This window comes from Eutrigla gurnardus, assembly GCF_963514095.1.
Source record: "Eutrigla gurnardus genome assembly, chromosome: 11".
NCBI classification, from domain to species: domain Eukaryota; kingdom Metazoa; phylum Chordata; class Actinopteri; order Perciformes; family Triglidae; genus Eutrigla; species Eutrigla gurnardus.
In genome coordinates this window covers 1,964,255-1,991,262 of record NC_139925.1, presented here as the reverse complement: position 1 = coordinate 1,991,262, position 27,008 = coordinate 1,964,255, and the positions used below count along the sequence as shown (strand labels likewise).

Below are 27,008 nucleotides of genomic sequence, written 5' to 3'. Positions count from 1 at the left end.
AGTTTATGGTCTCAATCTCTAGTTTCAAGTCTTCTTCAATCCAGCATGATGTTCATTTAGTACATTATGGTCCATTTAGAGTCCACCAGACCAGAAAGCAGGGGATGCTTTAGGGGGCGGGGCTTACCTGCTGATTGACAGGTCCATTTAGAGTCCACCAGACCAGAAAGCAGGGGATGCTTTAGGGGGCGGGGCTTACCTGCTGATTGACAGGTCGCTACCACGCTACCAATGCTAGTTAGCTACTAAGATGACTTTAACACTTAGCTGTAAAGTTGACTTTGAATCATGAAGCTAACTTTGTTAGCAGCTTCACACCAGAATCCACATGGATCCAGATCCAGTAAGGGTGGTGGTTTGGGGTGCAGCTCTGCATGCTTGTGTTCATCAGATCCACCCGTCGCTCCTCCACAGTCCAAATATGGTCACTTCCTTCACTGGTTGCAAAATATTCCAAGGTGGTGAACTCGGAGCTTCAAAACCGTAGACCTCAAACCAACAGGTGACATCACCATGACGACGTCCCTGTGCAGGTTTTGACATAAAACAGTACTACAAGTACTTTATATTACATACTATAATTGTTATATACTGTGTGTGAGCCTCAGACTTCCTCCGGTTGCGTCAGACGAGTGTTTCAACCTTTCAGTGTGTGATCTTCATCGTAACCTTTCAGTGAATACCGGCATGTTAGTGGGGATTAGCAGCCGGCTCGCGTTACACGCCAGCGACCTCGGCCGCGTGGCGATGAGCGGAAATGTCCTGACGCCGCAGGATAAACTGTGTGACAGATGACACCCATCATCACCATCACCATCATCAGCGTGCTTTTAGAGTCGAGCTGGAATGAGGAGATCTGAGAGAAGGCAGGGTTATAAAATTCTCAACTTTAATCATTTCAAAAAGTTCACAACAAATGTAACACCTTGAGAAGGAAATCTGCCTTTTTAGAGATCGGGAGCTTATTTGGATTTATACATTCTTTTCCTAATTAAACTCGTTGGCCTTTAATTTGCTCTCTGGACAAAAAGAAGCCTTTCGCTGTGTTTCAACTCAAAACAGGTACAACTGAAAAATGCAAAAATACAAAATTAAATGTAAACCCGGTTTTATTTGTCATGTTTTTGCTCTAAGATAGCGAGGTGGAGCGCTACCGCACGGTAAACAGTCTAAATTAGTACAGTTCAAAATCTCAAAAGCCATCTGAGTTAAACAGGAGTTGTTATAAAGACCAACTAAGAACCCATAAATACCTCCGCCACTTCCTTTAACATCCCATAATGAACAATCCTCTCAGAGGAAAACAAAACGCTGATGTCGACTCGGCGACAGCACACACACACACACACACACACACACGCTCACACACAAAGAAACAATAGAATAAAAGGAAATGTTCCCATGGTATTAAAGATGCTTTACAATTGGGATGATATGCACATATTTTCCGTTTTGCTTTCCCAAAAAAAAAGAAAAAAAAAAGTTTTTTTAGGTGAAGCAGAAACTCTGACACACGACAGCAGCATCTCTCAGCCTTCATTCATTAATCTGTTAGATTCACATTCTCCCACAATGCCGTGGGGCACCAGACAAGCAGGTGCGTGCGCCACTAAAAAAAACAAAAACCACTTCCTGTCCCGTCAGGTCCCGAAGCCTCGATGCCGACCGGACCAAACACCCGCTCAGACTGTATATATAATCTATTTATATATAAACACATGGGAGGAAGTGAAGAAATTAAACATAACCGTGAGGTGGAGGGAACAGAAGAAAAAGATGTTGGATCATGACTCGCCGGCGTCGACGGCCGGCCCAACAGTTCTGAGGTTTCACCAAAGTCTCCGTAGAAAACACTCATTTACACTAGTGCCATTGTTTTGGTCAACAAACATCCAATGGGACGGCCCGCTCTGCAGAAGGGGGAGTGGCCTCCCACAAGTGCCTCTCTTGGGTTTTGTTGTGTTTGCTGTGGTTTGTTTGTTTGTTTGGACTACTGTACAGGTGTGGAGCCGGCGCTCAGTCACACATCTCCTCGGGGATCTCATGGGGGTTCAGGATCCCCGGGACCGACATCTGGATCTTGTGTTTCTCCTCCTGGGCCTGGCGGAGCGACGCCTCCCTCTCCTCCAGGAACAGGTCTGAGGTGTCCTCGCCGGCAAACTCCTGCAACAGGAAACAGGAAACACGGCGATCAGAGCTCCGAAAAACATTCTCCATTTAACTGACCAGAGCAACTCAACTCCTTTAAATGACTTCTATACAACCAGAGAGGGGTCGCCCCCTGGTGGCCAGCAGAGAGAAGTAGTACCATTTTCTCATAGACTTCTATACAACCAGAGAGGAGTCGCCCCCTGGTGGCCAGCAGAGAGAAGTAGGACCATTTTCTCATAGACTTCTATACAACCAGAGAGGAGTCGCCCCCTGGTGGCCAGCAGAGAGAAGTAGGACCATTTTCTCATAGACTTCTATACAACCAGAGAGGAGTCGCCCCCTGGTGGCCAGCAGAGAGAAGTAGGACCATTTTCTCATAGACTTCTATACAAGCAGAGAGGAGTCACCCCCTGGTGGCCAGCAGAGAGAAGTAGGACCATTTTCTGGTTTTGTCATCTAACTGGGTTTTGAGACCTTTGACCACTAATCAGTTCATCCTTGAGAGCAAATTCCCTCGAGATGTTTCATGGCGTGCACGAAAATAATAATAAAAGAAACCCACAATGCCTCTGGGCACAGCGGTCGTCGGCACGAAGGCATAAAAATGTTGGAAGTGAAAACTTCCATCAGATCATCGTTTAATTTCCATGAAGTTAAAGCGGAGGGAAGAAGCAGCAGACAGGAAATGTTTAACATGTTTGTGCAATAAATGATTTTAAGGATCTAATAATCAATAAACTGATTCTTTAATCCCTGATCATGACCAAGTCTCCTCAGTTGTTTCTTTAATTTCAACATGAAAGTCTAGAAACACTTTAACTCACCTTGATCTGGACCAGGAAGTCCCTCAGGTGCTCCTTGAAGGCTGGAATATCCTGGTTTAGGCTGAACAGCCCGGTCACAAACACCTTCACCTGGGCACTAACACACACACACACACACACACACACACACACACACACACACACACACACACACACACACACACACACACACACACACACACACACACACACACACACACACACACACACACACACACACACACACACACACACACACACACACACACACACACACACACACACACACACACAGGGATGTTACCACACTGTGTTGTACGACAGCATACGTGTGTGTGTGAGATGATGCACTCACTCCTGCAGGTGAGGGAAGGCGGTCTTCAGCAGGTTGGCCACGTACTCCTGGATGAAGCCCTGGTTGTTGGGACTGGCCGGGTTCAGCACCGTGGTGATCTTCCCCTCCTCCACCAGGTTGAACATGTAGGCCAGGATGGAGGCGTGCATCGTCAGGCCTGCAGCACACACACACACACACACACACACACACACACACCACCACCATCATCATCATCATCATCATCATCTCGGCCGTCTTGTACCAAAACTACGTAGGAAGTGTCGTATGTTATAAAAATGTGTCATATTATAAAGAAGCAACACAACGATAAATAAAGGCTCTATCACACAACAGAGGTGGTATGTTGCCATGGAAACATCAGGTGCTAAAGGGAGGAGGTGCTCTGAGGTAAACGGACCCGGAAGGATCCGGGGACTCAGAAATCCGCTCCGATTGGTTCCATTCTCACATGTCCCCGGCGCTGCGGGCCAATCAGAGGTGAGCATGGAGCGGCGGGAACTCACCGGCGGTGTGCGACGTGTCGGTGACCACGGAGAAGATGTGCTGCAGGATGTCACAGAAGTAGGTCTGGTAGAAGCTCTGGGCCGCCGCCTCCTCCTGGGCCACGTTCTGCAGCAGCGTGTACAGGATCTGCAGACCTGGGATGGACAACAGGCGTTTCAAGCACTTTCAAGTATATGTGTGTGTGTGTGTGTGTATATATATATGTGTGTATATGTGTGTATATATATGTGTGTATATGTGTGTATATATATGTGTATATGTGTGTATATGTGTGTATATATATGTATGTGTATATGTGTGTATGTGTGTGTATATATATGTGTATATATATATATGTGTATATGTGTGTATGTGTGTGTATATGTGTATATGTGTGTGTGTATATGTGTGTATATATATGTGTATATGTGTGTATATATATGTGTATATGTGTGTATATATATGTGTATATGTGTGTGTATATGTGTATATGTGTGTGTATATGTGTGTATATATATGTGTATATGTGTGTGTATATGTGTGTATATATATGTGTATATGTGTGTATATGTGTGTATATATATGTGTATATATATATATGTGTATATGTGTGTATGTGTGTGTATATATATGTGTATATATATATATGTGTATATGTGTGTATGTGTGTGTATATGTGTATATGTGTGTGTGTATATGTGTGTATATATATGTGTATATGTGTGTATATATATGTGTATATGTGTGTATATATATGTGTATATGTGTGTGTATATGTGTATATGTGTGTGTATATGTGTGTATATATATGTGTATATGTGTGTGTATATGTGTGTATATATATGTGTATATATATATATATGTGTATATGTGTGTATGTGTGTGTATATGTGTATATGTGTGTGTGTATATGTGTGTATATATATGTGTATATGTGTGTATATATATGTGTATATGTGTGTATATATATGTGTATATGTGTGTATATATATGTGTATATGTGTGTGTATATGTGTATATGTGTGTGTGTATATGTGTGTATATATATGTGTATATGTGTGTGTATATGTGTATATGTGTGTGTGTATATGTGTGTATATATATGTGTATATGTGTGTATATATATGTGTATATGTGTGTATATATATGTGTATATGTGTGTATATATATGTGTATATGTGTGTGTATATGTGTATATGTGTGTGTGTATATGTGTGTATATATATGTGTATATGTGTGTGTATATGTGTATATGTGTGTGTGTATATGTGTGTATATATATGTGTATATGTGTGTATATATATGTGTATATGTGTGTATATATATGTGTATATATATGTGTATATGTGTGTGTATATGTGTATATGTGTGTGTGTATATGTGTGTATATATATGTGTATATGTGTGTATATATATGTGTATATGTGTGTATATGTGTGTATATCTGTGTATATACGTGTCTCCGTCTCCAGTCTCACCAGTATCAGCCACGTTCCTCATGGTGTGTTTGAAGGCCCAGATGATGGAGTCCAGCACCAGCTTGAACTGGGCGGGGGGGATGGCGAGGAATGCCGGGAAGCAGTGAGAGTTCACAGCTTGGAGTAAGTAGAAGAAGTGAGTCCGGTGTTCGGGGAACTCCTCGAAGTTCTGAAGTAAACACACACACATCAACATCAAACACCACCTGGCTCCGGGTCACATGTTCAGTCCGGTGGTCCCGGCCATGCCTCACCTTGTTGATCATGTTCAGGGTGCACTCGAAGACGGCGTCAAAGATCTGGGGGATCTCGCTGGTGATGTGGCCCCCCAGCTTGTTGACGATGGTTGCCATGGTGCTGAGGACCTCGGGCTCGCGGGCGGCGGGGACGTTGCGTTGATAGTCGATGAGGACGGCGTCCAGCAGCGGAGGAACAAAGTTCTCTCCAACCTGCAGAAGCACAACAACGGAGGGGGATCAACCAGGGGGATCCACTTAGAGATCCAGTTCCTTCAACTCAACGTGGGACACGGATTTGTTTCCATCGGTGGTCAAACAACGTTTTTTCTAAGACATAAAATATGTCGGTTCTGGTGAAGTTAGACGCTTTTACAAAGAGGGGAATGCTAACATGCTAACAGGCTAACAGAGACTATGTCATGAAGTCATGTGACTTTTCACGATTGCATTTACACATAATAAATCATGAGTCAGTGCAGCACTCTCACACCGACATCAGGCCGATCCAGGCTCTGTGTTTTAGACTTCATACATTATATTCACGTTTGGACCAGTTTCTAAATCCCACACATGATGGATCTCAACTGTGATGCAGATTCATTACATCTGGTGTGTGATCTATAAATAGCACCAGGATGAGGTCTGTGGGTCCATGCACTGATGTGAACCTTCTGATTCAAACATGCGGGTACACCCCACTAACTGGCATCCTGGTGGCTTGTCCACGTAGTGAGGGTTTGATTCCAGAGTGGTTCTCACCATCTGCGGGTCGTTGGATCGGCTGACCCAGCCTGAGATCAGCTTCAGCGTCTCCCGTTTCACCGTCCTCATGCTCCGGATCAGCGGCTGCTTCGTCACCATCTCGCCTGCATCACAAAGAGGAGAAACACAGATCTCTAGCACCGTTCCTCTCACAGCCTGGGTTTCATGGTGACGGTGGGATGGAAGCGGTTCTGAAAGCTGATCTCTGAGCAGTGCCGGGTCTGCGGGGTTGTGTGTCACGGTTTCCTGATGTTTTCTATCATGATCTCCAGTCAGGCATCGAAGCTTTGGAACAGCATTTGTTCCTGCCTTTCTGCCCCGCCCTGCTCCGAGTCAGCAGCCAATGAAAGCCCTCCTCCTGCCCTGAATCCAAACAGAGGACTCCCTCGTTCCAATCAGTCGGCCATCGCCGCCGATCACAGCCACCACAAAAGCCCCCTGTGCTTTCAGGAAGTACTCCTGAAACCTTAATCTAGATCCGGGTCCCTCTGGTTGAAACACAACGAGTTCCTCAAAAAGGTTCCTCTTCTCCAGGGAAAGTCCCTGCCGTTAAAGTGACTAACTGTTGGAATAGATCCAGTATTGTCTCACTCAGGGAGAGGTCTCATTCTGGACTCTTGAGGACTTCTGTCTAGCTCTCATGGTAGACTAAAAAATACAGGATATGTATTTGAAAATGGATTTATCTGTTATGTATGCAGAGAGACCGATGATCTAGTTGTTGTCTCCATCCGTCACTGAGACGGGAGCGCCAGCGGGCCGACGGCTCACCAACACACACCTCCCTTACCGTTGGTCTGGATGGCGGCCGAGATGTTCTCGCTGAGGCACTTGTAGACGTTGAGCATGTCGAGGTAGATCCGGCCCAGCTGGATGACGAAGGGGTGTCCCACCGCCTTGCAGGCTCGCACGTTGGTCTTCAGGATGCTGCCCAGCTGCTTCACCGTCTCGGGGTCCTTCAGGATGTCCACGTTCTGGGGGGGAGGGGTACATCAGTCACAGCGTCTGTGAGGGTGAACCTTCTCACCACCTGCTAGTGGAACGCTCTCTCACCTTGGTGGCCTGCTGGATGATGCTGTCCCACACCTGGTTGGGCAGCAGCATGTACTTCTCTATCAGGTGCTCCTGGACCGCCTGGTCCGTCTGGGCCCCGATCATATAACCTACCGCCTCGTAGAACGTGTGCACCTGCACACACACGGAGAACGTGATGAGGCCAATGACTGCAGTGTGATGAAGATTATCATCTCTTCATCATCAAATGTCAGAAAATGCTGTTTTTAGTCCCTCAAATATTATTCAATATATTCTTTTCTCTGTTCTATTATAGATGTCATCACATAGAACACACATTTCAAGCCCTTTATTCTACATCCAAGCACTTTTCAAACCTTGAAAACACCACACTAAAAGTGTTTCCAAGGATTTCCAGCACCCGTACGGACCCTGGATAAAGCTCCAGACTGTGATGAAGGTGTTTTCACCGACCTGCTGGGGCTGAAGGTCACAGATGATGGTGTTGATGTTGTTGAGGATCTCGTCGATGAAGGGCATCACCTCTCCCACCTGCACCTGGATGAAGTGGCGCCGGCACTTCTGGGCGATCTTGATGAAGGTGTCGCAGGCCATGTCCTGAACGCCGTCGTGGGTCTCTGGGGAAGGAGGACACGGAGGGTGATAACACGCAGCATCGTTAAAAGCACGGACACCTTCCCAAAGCCGAGCGCGTCTCACCGTGCATGAACTCAAAGAGCTTGTTGACCACCGTTTTGAGGAACTTCCAGTGGGCTCGGAGGAAGCGTGGGTACTGGCCAACGATGTACATGATGTTGGAGGCTATGATGGCCTTGTTGTCCTTCCCTCTCTTCTGCTCACACAGACCCAGCAGGTCCTGAGACACACAAGGTTTAACACAATCAGGCACACAACCTGGACTCAAGGTAGTCTTCTGTAAAAAACCCTTGAAAATCAAAGAGGAAGCTGCAGCAGAGCAGAAACGTGCACTTAGAATCTGAGTGATCAACAACGTCCAACAACGATTTAACTGAAGAAGAACAAGATGAACGTGAAGAACATAAAAAAACGGAACTTGACACCTTTGAGCTGGACGGAAAATACTATAAAGCCCTGATTATGCTTCCGCGTAGTGATCACGCAACGGCAACGCAACGGCCACGCAACGGCCACGCAGTTGCTTGGAGACCGTGATGGTTCTGCGTTGGGTTTACGTGTCGAAATGCAATTCAATGCCACACCGGTAGAGGGCGCTATGTTTTTTTGTAAAGACTGACCGACCGACCGAGACTCTTGATGTATATCGTCGTTAGCCTCGTTATAGCCTATTTGTTTACTTTCCGGCTTTAAACGTCCACAATTTTCAGAACTTGGTGTTTTGGTGAAAACAATAAAACCAGGTGAAAACAATAAAACCAGGTGAAAACAATAAAACCAGGTGAAAACAATACAAGTAGCCTTTTAAAAGTTTAAATGGCGGTGTTTATGAGTGGAAACCGGATAGCGGTCTCCAGCGGATGTAGTTAGCGGACCAATCACAGCCAATGCCGCTGCGTTGGTGTTGCGTTGGTGTTGCGTTGGTGTTGCGTTGGTGTTGCGTTGGTGTTGCGTTGGCGTTGCATTGGCGTTGCGTTGGTGTTGCGTTGGTGTTGCGTTGGTGTTGCGTTGGTGTTGCGTTGGTGTTGCGTCGCCTCGACGCGCGTCTAGGATTTTTGGGAGGTACACGTCAGGCCCTTGCGTTGGACGTAAGGGGGGTCCGCAAGGACGTAAGCGGTCCGCAAGCCCCCTTGCGTTGTGTCGACGCGGAAGCATAACTTGGGCTTCACTCAAGGTTCCTCCACCTTCTCCAAAGTCACATTCAAGCACTTTCCAAGCATTTCCAGGTGCATCTCCATGCTTTTCCAGCCCCTTCCAGCTGTGGTAAACTCCATCTTTGTACCAATCCAATGGTCAGTATTCAGTCTACTTATTATGTCACTTGTTCATCACATTAAATTAGATGTTATTGTCCTCTAAACAACCAACATGATGTTTGGAGACAGCTTTTTACAGAAGGACCACAAATGAAAGGAAAACTAATTCCACTAACAGATGGGGCTGTTAGTGATCCTCAAACAGGCACCTCATTTTCACCTGTGATTGATGTGGGTAGCGTAACCATGACAACGAGCGCGTTGGTCCCCTACCTTGATGACGGTGACCAGGAACCTCTTCTCGTCCTCCTCGTGCATGGCCCCGCTGATGGAGCCGATGGCCCAGCACAGCGTGTTCAGGTTCTTCCAGGACCACTCGGTGCCGTTCACCTGGTTGTGCAGCTTCTCCGTCATGATGCGCTCCGTGTCGGCGTAGTCCAGGTGAGTCAGGTAGACTGCAGAGGACAGGTGGGGTCAGCACAGGGACACCTCTCAAGGAGCGTGCACGTAAACATACAGAGTCTCTACTCACCGAGGGTCTCCCTCATGTTCTTGTAGAGGTTGATGGAGTCGGTGTCCTTCATGAACTCTCGCACCACCTCGCCCTGGTCGTTCTCCACCACCAGGACCTCCTCCGGCTTCGCCATCCGACTCACCATCAGCAGCCGCACCTGTCACAACCAAGACACACCTGTCAGCAGGTCGACGCATCACAACCAAGACACACCTGTCAGCAGGTCGACGCATCACAACCAAGACACACCTGTCAGCAGGTCGACGCATCACAATATCACAACAGGTTTCACCAAATACCTCCATAAATGTTGTGGCGTCGGCCATCGGTGCTCTCAGAAAATATTTACAAAATGTTTGATAACCATCAGTGATGTGGACATAATATTATTATTATTATTATTTTGACTAAGTGAGTCAAAGCAGATAAAAGTGCTGCAGGAGGATATTTCTGGCAGCCAACCAGAAAGCTTCATACTGGTTCCCCTGGCAACGGTTAGAAACCGCCTTCAAGTGGTGGAAAAGCTTCAACATTCATGAGCTGTATGAACTGAAATGATTTGATATCATAGAACAGAATGTTTGAAATCTCCTGTGTTAACCACAGACTGAGTTCATTCACGTTCCTGGAATCAGCCTGTAAACAAGGAACACACGGAGGCCGTCTGATTTAAATAACACAGCTCTGGTGTTGAGTTCACTTTAACAGATTTTACCGTCTGGAGGATTCTTTGTAAATCATCTTCATGTGGTCTTTAATTGGTGGGCTTCTTTTTAGCTGCTTTTGTGATTTCATTTTATATTTGTGATGGTTTTGTGTTGTTTGCTGGAACACTTCAGAACAAATTAAATAAATGATTATTACTACAATTGAATATCAATATAACGCCCAGCCCTGATATACACACACTATACATTGTTTCCAATATGTATGTAACATGTGAAACATCCTCCCCGTGGAGGAAGCAGTCTGTTATTTACAGGCTGCTGATCCTCAGTAACGCTGTCGGCAGCGGTGCAGCAGCAGACACAGACCGTCTGTCTGTGGTGCAGCTGTCTGTGGTGCAGCTGTCTGTGGTACCTTAGAGAGAACGGGCAGGTAGAGCTGCCGGCGAGGCGGCACGTCGAAGTGCTGGTTCCCGGAGAGCAGCGGCGACGTGGACGTGGAGAAGGGACTCTCTCGGTACAGCTCGGCAGCCAGGTGGTTCCAGTACTCCAGACAGATCTTGAAGATCTCCGTCTCCTCCACCTCCGACACCAGCAGCATGTAGTGGAGGGCCTGGGGGAGCAGCATGAAACATAGATTTTACAATTCATATCAATCTAAGAGCCCACATCAATTCATAAAATCCTCAGATGGATGCTTTTAGAGATGCCACTTCCTGTTTCCTCCTCTGAGTCTCGCGTGACCGAGCAATGAGATCCGTCGCCGTGGGAGACGCTGAACCAGACGTCTGGCAGCATTTGAGTTTCCTTAACCTAACAGCGGGAAGTCCAGAGCAACCGATTGGTAGCCGACTATCACCTCTGGTCATGTGACCTGGTTCACAGTGGAGTTGTTGCTCCCTCTCTACCTCTTTGTACAAGTTAGAGCTTCAATTCTGGGAACATCTTGTTCATAAGCAAGACACACTGGTATTATATCTCTAACTGAATCCATAATCAGGGTTCCTACACCTTCTCCAAAGTCAAGTTCAAGCACTTTCCAAGCATTTCCAGGTGCATTTCCATGCTTTTCCAGCCCCTTCCAGCTGTGGTAAACTCCATCTTTGTATCAATCCAATGGTCAGTATTCAGTCTACTTATTATGTCACTTGTTCATCACATTAAATGAGATGTTATTGTCCTCTAAACAGGTACCGACCACGGCCTGCCTTACCTCCATCAGCGTTTCTCGGAGGTTGAGCCTCTTCTCGATCAGCTGGCCGTGCTCTTTGAGGAACGTACACAGGAACAGGCTGAGGTTCTGGATGAAGTTCTGCTCGTCGTCTTTGCCGTTGGCGTACGCCAGACGGATGTTGGTGTTCAGCGGCAGCATCTACGGCGCCACAGGGTCACATGGACAATCTTAATTAGCGTCTTTACGTGGACGGACCGGAGCGCCGCGTGGTCCCGTCGAGGCCGACCCACCTGTTTGAGCTGACACATGGTCAGCGTGAAGAGCGTGACGAACTGCTCCTCGTACTGGCTGACGCTCACGCCGGCGATCTCCGTGAGGCACTTCAGGGTCACGTTACGGAACATGGGCACGTTCAGGAACTGGAGACAGGTGAAGGATGTGGAGTCGAGGGACAGAGGGGAGATATCACGTTAATCAACAGTCAGCACGGCCGGGTGTTTACCCACACAATCAATCAATCAATCATTATCCGTTCTCCCAAAGTGAAACTGATCTGTGCTCTTTTTCAAATCCACCAGACTCTGATGTTTAAAACACGACGACGTTTTCAACATCATACGCAAAAGTCGTTTTCTGCAAATGAAAACTGAAACCGGGTTCCAGAGTGAAATCTCTCTCAGGGAGTCTCACCGCCACCTACTGGCCTGGCATGCACACTGCAGCATTACGGCTTCATTGTTGTGGATCGTTTTCAAAACAAGGTCTAAATGAGGGGAGTAAGAATTTGCATAGCTGAACCTGATTGGTCAAGTCTTGCTGATAGTCGACTGATCATCGAATCGGTTTTTTTCTCGTTCCTGTTTTTAAACGCAGCCGAAAATTCATGTTGCTGCTTCCAGCGTCACCAAAGCACCGTACTCCTCAAACAGTTGTCATGCCGACCGTTACTACTGTAGACAAGCACCTCCTTCATAACCACAGCTGTCCCTGAGGAATCTGATCCGTAGCATCTTACAGCCTGCTTGGTGAACGCTGACCAATCACTGGACGTCGTGTGTGACCCCGCCCACTCACCTTATACACCAGCGTGCTGATCAGTTTGGTTTCAAAGATGTAGCCCAGAGGAATCCAGTTGAGAAAACGTAGCAGGGTTTCCAGAGTGGCGTGGACCAGCGGTGCATTCTGGGAGTTTTCCTGTATGTGCAACCAATGAGACAACAAACAGGTGAATAAATGATGAATGACTTGAACACCAAGGCTAAAAAGTGAGATATAGAAAGTATACGTGCGTACCATAACAAACTGGCAAAGCTGGAATATCTGGGAGAACTCGTTGCACATGCTGAAAGAGAAGAAGACATGATGTTTTGGATGTCTTTGTTTGAGACGCTCGTCCAGCTGCAGTGGGTTAGGATTTTATAATCTCAGCTAAATCTCACCGATCCTGAAACACGTATTGCCGTCTGTTCGTCGGTGTAATAAAACACCGTACCAACAATCCTCAACTTCTGTATCAAACTAATGTTTCCTGTCCAACGAGTCAAAGTTTGAACAGCTGCACCTGTGAAGCTCGCGTGACACAAAAGAGGCTGAAAGACGGCATTTAACTGTGCAGAAAAAGATATTTTAAATGTTTTTAACCTTTTCACATATGAAGATGTTCTTTGTTTTATACCATATTAAACAGATACTTTGGGTTTTGGATAAACTCAATCCATTAAAAGACATCCGTTTGTGCTTTGAGAAACTGGAAAAGGACATCTTTTGCTATTTCCATATTTTTTAGACCAAACCTTTAAATCTAGAACATAATCATCAGATTAATTGATAATGAAAATAACGGGCTCTAGTAGACATCAAAGTCTCCTCAGTTGTTCAGCCAAACAGGCCAGATGAATAATTCATGTGTTCTTTATGTGCACAACTTCTTGTAACTAAGGCAACGCTGAAAATAAGGCTGCATAATACTTCGTACTTATACTTCTTCACTTGTCAAATGCAGCGGTGACTCCAGTGTCAAGCAGAGCAAACATCCAGAGCAGGCGAAGGCAGCATGACATCACCGGGTCATGACCCCCAGCTTCTCTTCCAGCCTGAGATAAACGCTCGTCGGGAAACGGGACAGAGACCCAGCTGTTCGCCCACCGGCGCCATGGGAACGGCTGAGTGGCGGCGAGCGGCGGCGTGCTCACCTGTCTTTCAGGTGCTTGGCCTTGACCTGGGTCATCTGTCCGCTGGAGAAGTCGAAGACCTCCTCGCTGAGCAGCTTCAGGATGATCATGTTGTTCTGACAGAGGCTCTCGCTGGTGCGACTCGCCCCGACGATGTCGCTGATGAAGGTGGGCCAGTGTTTGGGCCACTCCTGCTTCAGGATCTACAACCGGACAGAGTTGGACATGAGCAACATTTAAATACAACGCTAGGCTAGAAAGGAACTGCAGCAGGGTCACATGACTTCCCGTCGCCACCAGTAAAAAAAAGAAAGGTGGACGAGTGTTTGGGTGAAGACGTTTGTAGTCTCATTAAAGTAGCTTCGACATTAAAGCATTAAAGCTGGTGTGAACCACAGACCTGGTTTCTAGTCCAGAGTCTCAGTTTGTCGTTGAATCATTTCGTTTATCGCTGATTTTAAACAGGAAAAGAAACACCGACGCCAGAACACGATACCCACAACGGGAGATAACATCTCATACTATCCATATAATATCTATAGCCTAACCCAACTCATCTGTGGCTCTAAAAAGCCCCCCCTTCTTTCCGGGTTACTACGATCAGCCGATAGTAACAGTGATGATGAAATCACAGAAACAACATGCATCTCTCCACAAACACGAGGAGCGAGGGAGGGATCTGGAGCCCCTGAAGGCAACGTTAGCTCGGCTGACGCAGCGCTGACTCATTCTCATTAATACAGAGTCACTCATGTAGCGGTGAGCCAATCACCGTCTCTCACACACCGACACACACCAACACACACCGACACACACCGACACACACCAACACACACCGACACACACCGACACACACCAACACACACCGACACACACCAACACACACCGACACACACCAACACACCGACACACACCAACACACACCGACACACACCAACACACACCAACACACACCGACACTCACCAACACACACCGACACACACCAACACACACCAACACACACCGACACACACCAACACACCGACACACACCAACACACACCGACACACACCAACACACACTAACATACACCAACACACACTAACACACACCGACACACACCGACACACACCGACACACACCAACACACACCAACACACACCGACACACACCGACACACACCAACACACACCAACACACACCGACACACACTGACACACACCGACACACACCGACACACACCAACACACACCGACACACACCGACACACACCAACACACACCAACACACACCAACACACACCGACACACACCAACACACACCGACACACACCGACACACACCGACACACACCGACACACACCGACACACACCAACACACACCGACACACACCAACACACACCGACACACACCAACACACACCGACACACACCAACACACCGACACACACCAACACACACCGACACACACCAACACACACCAACACACACCGACACACACCAACACACACCAACACACACCGACACTCACCAACACACACCGACACACACCAACACACCGACACACACCAACACACACCAACACACACCGACACACACCAACACACACCGACACACACCGACACACACCAACACACACCGACACACACCAACACACACCGACACACACCGACACACACCGACACACACCGACACACACCAACACACACCAACACACACCGACACACACCGACACACACCGACACACACCGACACACACCGACACACACTAACACACACCGACACACACCGACACACACCGACACACACCGACACACACCGACACACACTAACACACACCAACACACACCAACACACACCAACACACACCGACACACACCGACACACACCGACACACACCAACACACACCGACACACACTAACACACACCGACACACACCGACACACACCGACACACACCAACACACACCGACACACACCGACACACACCGACACACACCGACACACACCAACACACACCGACACACACCGACACACACCAACACACACCGACACACACTAACACACACCAACACACACCGACACACACCAACACACACCGACACACACCGACACACACCGACACACACCAACACACACCAACACACACCGACACACACCAACACACACCGACACACACCGACACACACCGACACACACCGACACACACCAACACACACCAACACACACCGACACACACCGACACACACCGACACACACCAACACACACCGACACACACTAACACACACCGACACACACCGACACACACCGACACACACCAACACACACCGACACACACTAACACACACCAACACACACCAACACACACCAACACACACCGACACACACCGACACACACCGACACACACCAACACACACCGACACACACTAACACACACCGACACACACCGACACACACCGACACACACCAACACACACCGACACACACCGACACACACCGACACACACCGACACACACCAACACACACCGACACACACCGACACACACCAACACACACCGACACACACTAACACACACCAACACACACCAACACACACCGACACACACCAACACACACCGACACACACCGACACACACCGACACACACCAACACACACCAACACACACCGACACACACCAACACACACCGACACACACCAACACACACCAACACACACCGACACACACCAACACACACCGACACACACCAACACACACCGACACACACCAACACACACGTTACGTTCAGGAGCAGACCTCAAGAAGTCTCAGACTGAAGACCTTCCTGATGTCAGTGACTCCGTCCTGATCCACGTTATTTAGTCGTCGTTGTAACTCAGGGTTCCTGCTCTCTGTGTGGAAGTCTTAAAAAGACTAAAACTCATCTATGACATCATGCTTGGAAATTACAAATTGATCATAGAATAATGCAAAACAAATCCAGGGTTCATACACCTTTCCAAATTCAAATGCAAGCATTTCCAGGTGCATTTCCATGCTTTTCCAGCCCCTTCCAGCTGTGGTAAACTCCATATTTGTATCAATCCAATGGTCAGTATTCAGTCTACTTATTATGTCACTTGTTCATCACATTAAATGAGATGTTATTGTCCTCTAAACAACCAACATGATGTTTGGAGACAGCTTTTTACAGAAGGACCACAAATGAAAGGAAAACTAATTCCACTAACAGATCCACAGAAATATAATCACCAACTATTTTCATCATCTGTTCATCATCAAAAGTCATTTTTCATAAAGAAATGTCAGAAAATGCTGTTTTCAGTCCCTCAGATATGGAGATCTTCTTTTCTCTGTTCTATCATAGATGTCAACACATACAACACACATTTCAAGACCTTTAGTCTACATCCAAGACCTTTCCAAACCTTGGGAGTACCCCACTAAAATTCAAGGGTTTTCAAGGATTTCCAGCACCTTTCCAACCCTGTAAATCACTCTGAAGGTAGATCGTTGTAGATCGTTTTTCTGTAAAGAAAGGTGCTTCATTGGAACGGTTTGGTTTGCTGCCCCTTCTTGGTGCTTTCCCACAATGCAACACTGGTGAGGCGTTTGAACAGCTGGGGTTCCCACAACGACGGATTATGATCATGGTCATCTACTGACTGACTTCAAAAACAACCTTGCAGACCAGTTACCCAGTTATTAGAGTTAAGCCTCAATAAGAGGCCCAAAGCCTGGAGATCAGGTGTTCTGACCAACAACGTGACGTTGGGTTCTTGTCTGCATTAAAACATGGGGTGACATGAAAATGGAAAAGATGAAAATCAGCACGTTGGACGGAGAGAAACACAAGGTCTTTGCCGTCGTAGCCTGAAGGTTTGAGCTGTAAAAGCAGCAGGTTTATGGACTAGTGATGAGTATGGAGGACTCACCTGGACCAGGATCATGTTCAGCTTCCCGATGTACACCTTTTCTTTCTACGGAAGGACCAACAAGCAATTAACATTAAATGTTCCTGAAGAACCCAAGGAGATCCATAATGTTAGGTTTCATCACCGGGGAGTAAAGACGTGTTAAATCAATTTACTAATAACCTCCAAGCCTTCAGTAAAGTAATCAAGTTACTCTAATATAATACCGTCTAGGACACTGCAGCAAATGATGGTTCTTCAACAGTTTATAGACGTTTAATAATAAATAACTTTGGAGAATTCTGGCCAATCGTTTTAATGTGTGAGGCTTTGTGAGCAGGAAGTTAGTCATTAAATAATAAAAGCTAAATGCTGCTTTTATGTGTAGAAGTTACCTTCATCTGACTGAGTCACTGAACCCTGAACTACTGTGCTCTAGAAGTCAAATCTTATTATTAATATTTCTGATTTAAATTCCGGTTTAGTTACATTTTAAAGTTTCGTTTCAGTTTCTTTTTTTTACTGTGAAATATATAGAAAACACACAGAAAAGCACCACTCTAAATCTGAAAAAATAGATGTTAGAAATGTGACTTTAATGTAGAGCCAACCACACGTTCCATCATAATAAGTCTCCTGTAATGATTCACACACACAATATTTATCTTTATATACCCAGCTTTATCTGAAGAGTGGACTCACCTCCACGTTGGATGCGTCTGACGAAGTCTTGATAATGAGACCAACAACATACTTTTTTATACCTGGCAAACACACAAACAGGAGAAGCACACGGTGAGCGCGAAGCGGGGACACGCCTGCATCCAAACACATCCTGATAAGTTGCCGAGTTGCCCGGAGCAGGTTGCTCAACCAGCCTGCAGGCTCACGTCTCATCCCAGCAGCACATCTGTACTCGCCCTCCATTTAAACACAATGTGGGCTGCAGCTGAACCTCCACAGGCCTGAAGCTTCGGTTCAGTGGACGTTACACGTCTCCTGCTGCTTTTACAGTCTGTCAATGTGAGCGGAGCGTCTGTCTGCGTTGGGACAGTGATGTGCTGGGGTGAAGTGGGCGGAGCAACAAGGCAATACTCGGACACAAGGGGGAAAGACATACTTGCCGGTCGCCCTGCACTGGGTTTGCCACTTGAACAAAATTCAGGCATCTACGGTCAGAAGTAGGGAAGTCTTAGGTCAATGGGGCAAGATTGAAATGTTGAGCAAAATAATAGAAGAATGAAGGGAGGCAGGATCAACTGGTTTCCACATGAATATTACATTGACTGCATAATCATCGCTTTTCTTGTGCTCATTTTCATCCCACTCTGTGTGTAGATGATGAAAAAGATATCTCGGTAACAAAGGACGTTGCATTTTGTTTTGAAAAGATAACTCAAAGCTAACATTTCCAACAGACGGAGTCAGAAACAGCTTTGCCCATTGGTTATGATTGTGAATGAAGATCTGGACCGTTTCCAGAGGCGTCTCATTAAAAGCCCCCTAAGTGTACGATGTGAAAATTCCTGACATCGACAACTCGACAACGGTGGCAGGAATTAATCCGCACCAAAAAGCCTCCTCCTCCTGCTCCTAATGAGGTGAACGAAACACCGGGAACGTCTCATATTCTAACAGAAACATTTGAAAGATGGGGTTTCACATTTTAAAGCCATCACAGTTACCAGTAAAGTTGCCCCTCCCATGGTCACAAAGCTGTATAAATCAGGGCTGTTGTTGCTTCCTCTAGAGCGGCGGTGCAGGATCCAACCTGGCTCGCAGCTGAGAGTCCGAGCCAGCCGAGCAGAAAACAACCAGCATGCTTAGCGGGGGGACGCTCCTCGACTTGGCAACCGCACGTCACAACATTTAAAGAGGCACCCTGAGACTTTTTACACTTTCCTGTTGTGAATTACAGCACAGAAGGGTTGGACTCTTACCTTCACACTGATTCCGGGGGAGAATCTTCCATCTTGTTTTGATAACCGTTTCCAGAATCTGAAGAGCATAGTACTGTAACATGCAAGGAGGGACGAGCATTAGTCACCAGGACACTCAGCAGAACACACTGTATCTTTAAAACTAACCAAAGACAGTATGAAGTGGACCGGCCGGGAATAACTTGCATTCTAACTTTGAATTGAGACTGAGCCGCGTCTTTCATGCAGGTGTTTTTGTAGCAGGACATTTCACTGGAGTGTGTTTTTCTCTTTGATTCCCTACAAGCAGCATTAAAGCTGGAACACTGCAGAAGTCCTGCTGTTTCTCCCAGCATCACACCAGACGGCAAAAAGACAGCAGAGGAATACAACAGTACGCCAACCAGCTCTGCTCCGGTCTAAACAGACGGAGCGAGGTCTGGTTTAAATGGTCTTTCACGGACGCCGCGTGGGGTTGGGCATCGAAACGTCGTCCGGTCGCAGCGCTGCGGCGCTCAGTAGCGAGTACACAAGCGCTTTGTTTTCTAATAGGAATGTTTCCTTTCTAAGGATCATTGCAACTAAAATGATTTCACACAGAAATCCTCCATGATCTCCCAAACCAACTGGACCGCCTGGTGAGGGTTTGATGGTCAAACTGGGAGGCGGAGCAACGCCCTCACCAGCGCAGCACCATGCTTACTTACATCTTAATCAACGTCCCTGGTTGGATCATCACCGCCCCAGAGTCCACTCACGCTACCGGGTCCAAATAAAGTAAAACCCAGTATCAAACAGGCTGAACTCCATCGTTATTGTAGCATGAAATCTGCTGGAAATAAAAGACGTTTTTTTCTTTATCAGATGGCAGACGGCCACGAGGATCCACAAGCAGAATGCAGACCAAGAGACCTCATCGATACCCAACCCCGAAGCCATGCGAGTCTAAAATATACAATATGGCTGAAGTCTAACGTGAGCCCAAATCAGATCCCTTTAACTGGTGTGTCATAAGGAACAGCAAGACCAACCACAGGTTATGGCCCCGTATTCATTTCAGCTTAAAATGAAGCATCAAGAAAACAAAAAGAAACAAAAACAAAACATTTGATTTACTAGTTAGTTTTTGATCTAGTGTTACTCCAACTGACTGTTTCAGCTGTAGGGATCATTTATTTCAGGAGAACAATGATGGCAAAATAAATAAGGAGAAATAAATGACATGTAGTTGAGGGTGATATTAAAGCAGGATTAACAACGTGTTGCAGACGTTGGACGCTGGAAGATAAAAGGTGAAACCTGCATAATGAAAACCACCGACAGGTCGCTTCACCTTTAACTGCCACGCTTTAGACCGCCACAAGAGGTAAGGAAGGACTCGCTTTGAGTAGCGGGCGCTGAATGCTTTGAGACTTTTTTTAAGCTGGCAAAAGCACATTATTAAAAAAAAGGGTGTTGGCCGAAGAGCTGAGGGAGACGAAGGGGAGAAGAGGAAGAGGATGCACTGTAAAGGCCCTGACACACCAATCCGACGGCCGATCGGCATCAGAAATGGCCATCGGACTGATCAGTCGGCTCCCGTCTCCCCGACACGGTCAAAAAGTACCATTTGAGACTGAATGTTTCCATAACAGCAATATTAATTGTCACCCAAAAAAAAAGGAAACCGGAAATGACGGAACATCTCTCGAGACCAAAACAGAGCACGCATTGTTGTGATCAGAGAGTTGAGTAGTCAAGAAGGATTGTTGTCATGACTCTCCGAACGGAAACATCGACTACGAGATTAGGTAGGAGTGTTTATTTATTATTATTATATTATTTTATTTTTATTTAGGAGTGAGAAGATACTGGCGTTGTCCACTCTCGGACTTCTTCTTGTGGAAGAGAAAGATCTCGTTCACTGATTGGCTAGTCAAGGGCTAGCACCAATCAGATCGGTCAGACTGAACGACTTGGCCGATTCGACATTTGGAACCGGCCGAAAAAGAACTCCGAACACAGAAGAGACTCGCGTCACCGACGGTCCGGCGGCCGATAATCGCCTTGGTGTGTCAGGGCCTTAAAAGAAGACGGGGGGGCGGGGCCATGATCCCTACAGGTGAAATCAAGCCATCCACAGATCGTCTCTCTACAATGGAGCCTACTGACTGCAGCCTGCCCCCTCCCTCTGTCCAATGAAACAGATGCAATAGAAACGGATGAACAGAATTCAGTCAAAGGGAATTTAAAAAGGGTAGACCTTGTGGAGGCCTGCCGTCAAAGCCTAGCTGTGTCATGATGCACAGGATGACACACCACTTTTCTTCCTATTACAAGCCATAAACATAATGGAACATTGTGATTAATATCAAAAAATCACAGCTTGAATTCATTACATGTTTTTTCTTCTTCAAATATTAAGACTACTGCAGTTTCTAAGAAAAGCCAAATGTTCAAAGTGCTTCTACATTATGCACTTTTCTTAAAAACAAAACAAGATAAATGTAGAATTCAAGAGGTGTTTACCTTTTGTTTCCTCTCTTCCTCTAATGCCCCTATCACTTGGCAAATTACAAATGTAAAACTAGAAAAGGCACTGTTGATACATCAACTTAAGACATTAGTAATGAACGTCAGTGTTAAAAGCACTCTTACAGCAAGCCAATGGAGAAAAAAGCAAATGTCACACTGCGTACTTTGAGGAAGCCGTGGATGCATCGTACTTCATTTCATACACGTGGATTAATATCCCACCATGGGACAATAAAGGCTTGAATGTTTTAAAACACTCAATTTGCTTTTGGTTCAACAATTCAACAATTGTGAATCCCTGAAATGTGCTTGAACGGTGTATATATTAACAGAAAATACTTTAAATACTTTAAAATTTACTTTTTTTAATTCTTTTTAGCATCGCGCTCCAAATCACTACATCTTTTTACTTTGAGTACACACTGCAGGCAGCTGCGCTAACAAAGTAAACACTCTTGCATGCAGTATTCATACAATTGGAACAAACAAATTTGTGGTAACATTGCAGCTTGAACTTTGACCCTCTTGCTCCTGTGACTGCGTGGATTGTGGGACAGAATTGCCAGAAATCTAAGCGGCTGCAATAGAACAATGCGACGTGTTGGGACCTGGTAGGGGTTTTTCTGTTTCATGGTGGTCCGGATAAACGGCCACACTGATGCTGAGAGGTTAGTATAACTGATCAGAGGCCAGGCTATGGGCACGGCACCATTTATATGACATCACAGCGTGTGAGTTCACCCAAACTTATTATTATCACCTTTGTTTCTGCTCATAACTAGAGATGCACAGATAACAATATCAACCCTGATATCTGCTGTCGGTCCAGTACCGACTCAGAGACCTGGGTCAGGGCCCATCTGCTATTTACATCTACATCCATGTATTCATACGTCACAGTTTGTCAAACCTGATGTTGAACGATCCCAGTCACTTCCACACAGCTTAATCTTTGTACAAAGGAAACTCCCATGATTCTCATTTTCCATTACTAATCCAGTATTAGTGCTTAATGACCTACAGTCTTGGTCGGCTCGCCACAGTTTCGTGATATTTCTGCGCCGGCCGCTCTGTGTGGGAGGAGCCTCTCCCCAATCGGAGCGGTGCCCCTGGCTTTATTAGCTGGTCTCGGAAAGGTCCGAGGTCTCGTGGATCCGACCATGAGATTTACAGCAACCCTCGCCTTGACCTCGACACTTCCTTCGTACTAGCTTTGGCCTTTCGAGGGTCCCGGCTGTCCCGAGTGGGAGGGGCCTGAACCCACCCGACCAGTCAAGAAACACATAGCATCATCTTGTATGCATGTAGCTTCTTCATTTAGCTCACAACGTGCAGTAAATTGATGCATTGGAGTTAAAAATGTACAAAATGTAGGGTGAAAATGTCCTGTATTGTTACTTCTCCTTTTGACTGATGCACCAGGTCGTAAACAACCAGGAGTTACAGCCTGCACATACAGCTGACCCCTGTCCACGCAGACATGCCCAGATATCTTGGGTTTTCCTACTTTACATTGACATTTGTAAGCTTCAGCCCTTTTCACCGTACAACAGTGGGCTGGACTTGCCCTGCATCTTTAATCATCTAATCTACGAGCAATAAAGCATGCAAGTTATACAGAAGCATGCATCCATGTCTGTTTATTCTGTAATCGTTGATTATTAATACGAATTTTGCTTCAAATTACCATTCCTAGAGGGTGCAGTGAAATAGAGATCAGGCATTACGGCTGTGCCACAAACCAAACTGGTACCAAAATAAATACAGCTGATAGGATTGGTATGATGGGGCTCATTCCCAGTCAGAGCCAACTGGGCCGAATCTTAAAAGCCTTATTGCATATTGTCCTGTATTAACAGCAGGATCTGACGGGGAAAGTCAATTGTTCGTGTGGTGGGTTCAGATCCAACATGATTCATTTCATCCAAAAGGTCAGAGGTCCTGCATAGCTCAACAGCTAGGGCAGGTTGCCAATACAGCTACATATTCAACTTCTGCTGAGGCAACGTGCAACAACAATATGAACTCCCTGTGCATAAAGCTGCCTCCGATAAAAACTAGCATATTTTATATCATTTAAAGCATGCTGTCAGCAAACTACTGTGGCTTAGTGTCTTTAATCTACATGTTGTTGTTTTTTTTTTGTTTTTTTCATTTTACAAAATTGTTTTTGTAATAGCATATACTTCCTCAAAGCACAAGCAAGTGTGTGTGCACCAATGTTTTGTGGTCTGGAGGTAACTTACTTTGGTGTTCATGTTCTGGGAGAACTCAAGGATGGTGTCCACCCTGGTCCACGCATCCGGGTGCTCTTTTAAGTGTGTCAAAACTTCCTGTGCCATTCTTTGCTGTAACACACACAGAAAAACACTGGTTGTCAAAGCAAAGCATGCACCTTTATTCAAGGCATAATTATCTATTTGACACACACACACATACACACACACAGTTTGTCAGATGGTTTATAAAGCATGTATATGTGCTTCACAACATACCTGCGGTCCCACCCCATGGTATAGACAGTTCACCACATTATCCAGCAGGTTGATATCCAGTTTCTGGTTGAAGTCCAGCAGCTGCTGTGCTGCATGGTCCGCTAACATTGTCATAATTGCTGGCATAGAGCTCTGCAACAAGGACAGCAGAGGGAGGGGTCAACACATTCAACAGGCAGTCACGTGCACCCTGCCTTTCAGAAAACAATTCCAAACAGCTGACCAACTACTAAACAAACATCCCACCGGTGAGCTGGCATGAAGAAGTTGCTCACGCTGTCACAAGTCTGTCACTGTTCAAAAAAAAGCATGCAAAGCAAAAAAGGAAAGTCGAGCTTTAATAATAATTAATTTGGCTAAACATTTTTGGACAGAGGGCTCTGGTCTACTACACCTTTGGGGCAGCAAGTATGAATGAATTAAATGATCGGTGGCTGGAGTGAACGCATCAGGTAAACTTATTAATAATAATATTACATTACATTTAGCAGATGCTTTTGTCCAAAGCGACTCACAATAAGTACATTTGTCGAAAGAAATAGCACAACACATCATTGGTGATAAAGTAATAGCGAAATAATAGTAAAGCTGTCCAGCAAGTATACCTTAAGTACTACAGTACTATGATCAATATAGCAGTCATATTAAGGGCTTGTGGTCATGTACAGACAGTGAGGTTAAACCACGCCCACTCCCCACGTCCATATTGAGAAGGTTAAACGAGCCACGTGCCGGATATACTGGGCGACGTCACGTTGTTTACATCTGTACAGTGACGGGATGCGTTCACTTCCTCCAAAAACAGCGCGCGACGCGAGTAGCGGAGAAGATACGTACGAAAATAACTAGAGTAAAAGACAAACCGGAAGATGAACGCAGCTTTACAACCGTGTTGACATTTGCACGCGGCACTAAAGCACATCACACACAGGAAGGCTAGCCGATGCAAGCCTTCCCGTTAGCTAGCCGTTAGCGGCGTGTCGCACAGAGATGCGGACTACAACCCCTCCCATCGTCCCCTTCGACTCTGGTTTTTAACTTGTTTAGGGAAGTCGGCGCTCCGTGCTGCGGGAAACACTCCGGGAACCGTAATGGTTCCGCCGTTAAAAACAAGTTAACGCCGTTAAGCAGCCACTTGACATCCGCGCGCATCACAGGGGCGCACGCGAGGGATGATGATGCTGCCGCGGCGGGAGGCGCGCGCGTTTTTCTTAATCACACCGCGGGTATTTTTTTGTTGGTGTGCGCTGACTAACTCTGACCCGCGACAACCAGCTAGTTAGCTGAAGTTACATCACTTTCGATTACAGCCAGCGTTAGCTAATCCTCAGAGCGGTGAATGCTAGCTCCCCCTCCTCCCCCCTCCTCCCCCCTCCTCCTCCTCCTCCTCCTCCCTCCTCCTGCATTCAGAATTAGCTCGTCCTCGCCGTGGAGCGTTATGACAGGCTATAACACAACTTAATACCCACACACATACATGTTTATTCACAGCAGCAGTGGCGGACAGCAGCCCCAGAGACGCTAATGACGGCGGGTTTTCCCGCTTCACCCGGCGGTTACCTACCTACAGTCCGAGGCTCTGACTGAAAGAAGAGGCGGCGTTTGAGCCCCTAAAACCGGAGCTACGGGATGAATAGTGAGCACTTCAGTCTTGATTGGGGAGAGATTTCCTATTTCTGCAGCGGTGACTATCTCCAGCTCCAAGCCAGCGAGGTGATGTCTGCGCTGCTGACAAAACCTCCTGATGCGGATTCCAGAACTACTATCGCGGCAAACCGGGCAATATGTCACCCCGACACATTTTACGGAACAAAGTAAAGCTTGATTCACTAATTAATTCGCCACTCTGGTAGATTTTTTTCTCCGGCGGGGCGGTGTAGAGGTTGTGCTGCCCGTGTGCCTCCTCTCCTCTCTCAGGCGACTAAACTCGCAACCGGTTGAAACCGGTTCAGACTGGGAGATTCCATCTCGGTTTAGTTTTCAGCCGATGGCGCCGCGTAAAGTTTGGACCGAGGGTCCCGCCCACCGCGCGCCCCGATTGGCCGCGGCGTTGCCCGAGACTTCCTAGTCCGCGCGCCATTGGTCGAAGGGGCTGTCAGTATTTATTTTCAATTCGCTCAAGCGGCCCACGCGACTCCGCCGCCCCGGAGAGGAAAAAAGGAGGGCAGAGTCGCTCCACGGCAGAACGGACTTAACACGACTCCGCTTATCGCAATTAGCGAATAAGTAAGCGCGTTGTTTTATTGCGCCTCGGTTAAATATGACCTCCATTCATGTCAAACGCCATACAGCGAGACTATCGCAATGTCATCATTATTAATGGTGAATTCTGTGTGGAAGGTGGTGCAACTTTTTGAAAACAGCCGTCCGCAGAGTGTTGTGTTCAGGTTCCGCTGTTGTAAAGGCGGAGTGGTGCATGTACCATTCATTTCGCCTGTTGCTCGTAAAGCTGGTAATTTT

General features: G+C 46.5%; 1 protein-coding gene across 1 annotated transcript; it reads right to left on the bottom strand.

Annotated features, from left to right (window-relative positions):
- Positions 1 to 872: 872 nt before the first annotated feature.
- Positions 873 to 26,746, bottom strand: xpo1b (exportin 1 b). The gene is made up of 25 exons (XM_084021423.1): positions 26,113 to 26,746; positions 24,549 to 24,680; positions 24,300 to 24,401; positions 19,561 to 19,633; positions 18,323 to 18,384; positions 17,642 to 17,686; positions 13,747 to 13,928; positions 12,848 to 12,896; positions 12,629 to 12,748; positions 11,845 to 11,973; positions 11,594 to 11,752; positions 10,796 to 10,993; positions 9,734 to 9,872; positions 9,475 to 9,656; positions 8,009 to 8,165; positions 7,763 to 7,926; positions 7,328 to 7,462; positions 7,065 to 7,248; positions 6,272 to 6,378; positions 5,528 to 5,722; positions 5,274 to 5,442; positions 3,816 to 3,950; positions 3,310 to 3,466; positions 2,976 to 3,072; positions 873 to 2,163 (listed from the first exon to the last, which is right to left on the bottom strand). Exons 2-25 carry the CDS (start codon positions 24,672 to 24,674, stop codon positions 2,017 to 2,019), a joined length of 3,213 nt encoding a protein of 1,070 aa, XP_083877549.1. The 5' UTR covers positions 24,675 to 24,680; positions 26,113 to 26,746; the 3' UTR covers positions 873 to 2,016.
- Positions 26,747 to 27,008: the final 262 nt, after the last annotated feature.

What these genes read in the sequence shown, in the direction of transcription:
- xpo1b (XM_084021423.1), bottom strand. Translation starts at nt 24,674, where the DNA reads ATGCCAGCAATTATGACAATGTTAGCGGACCATGCAGCACAGCAGCTG. An exon ending in TCCGAGAAACGCTGATGGAG is followed by an intron (nt 10,994 to 11,593) that starts GTAAGGCAGGCC and finishes CTGCTCCCCCAG; the next exon opens with GCCCTCCACTACATGCTGCT. An exon ending in GCCTTCCCTCACCTGCAGGA is followed by an intron (nt 3,073 to 3,309) that starts GTGAGTGCATCA and finishes TGTGTGTGTTAG; the next exon opens with TGCCCAGGTGAAGGTGTTTG.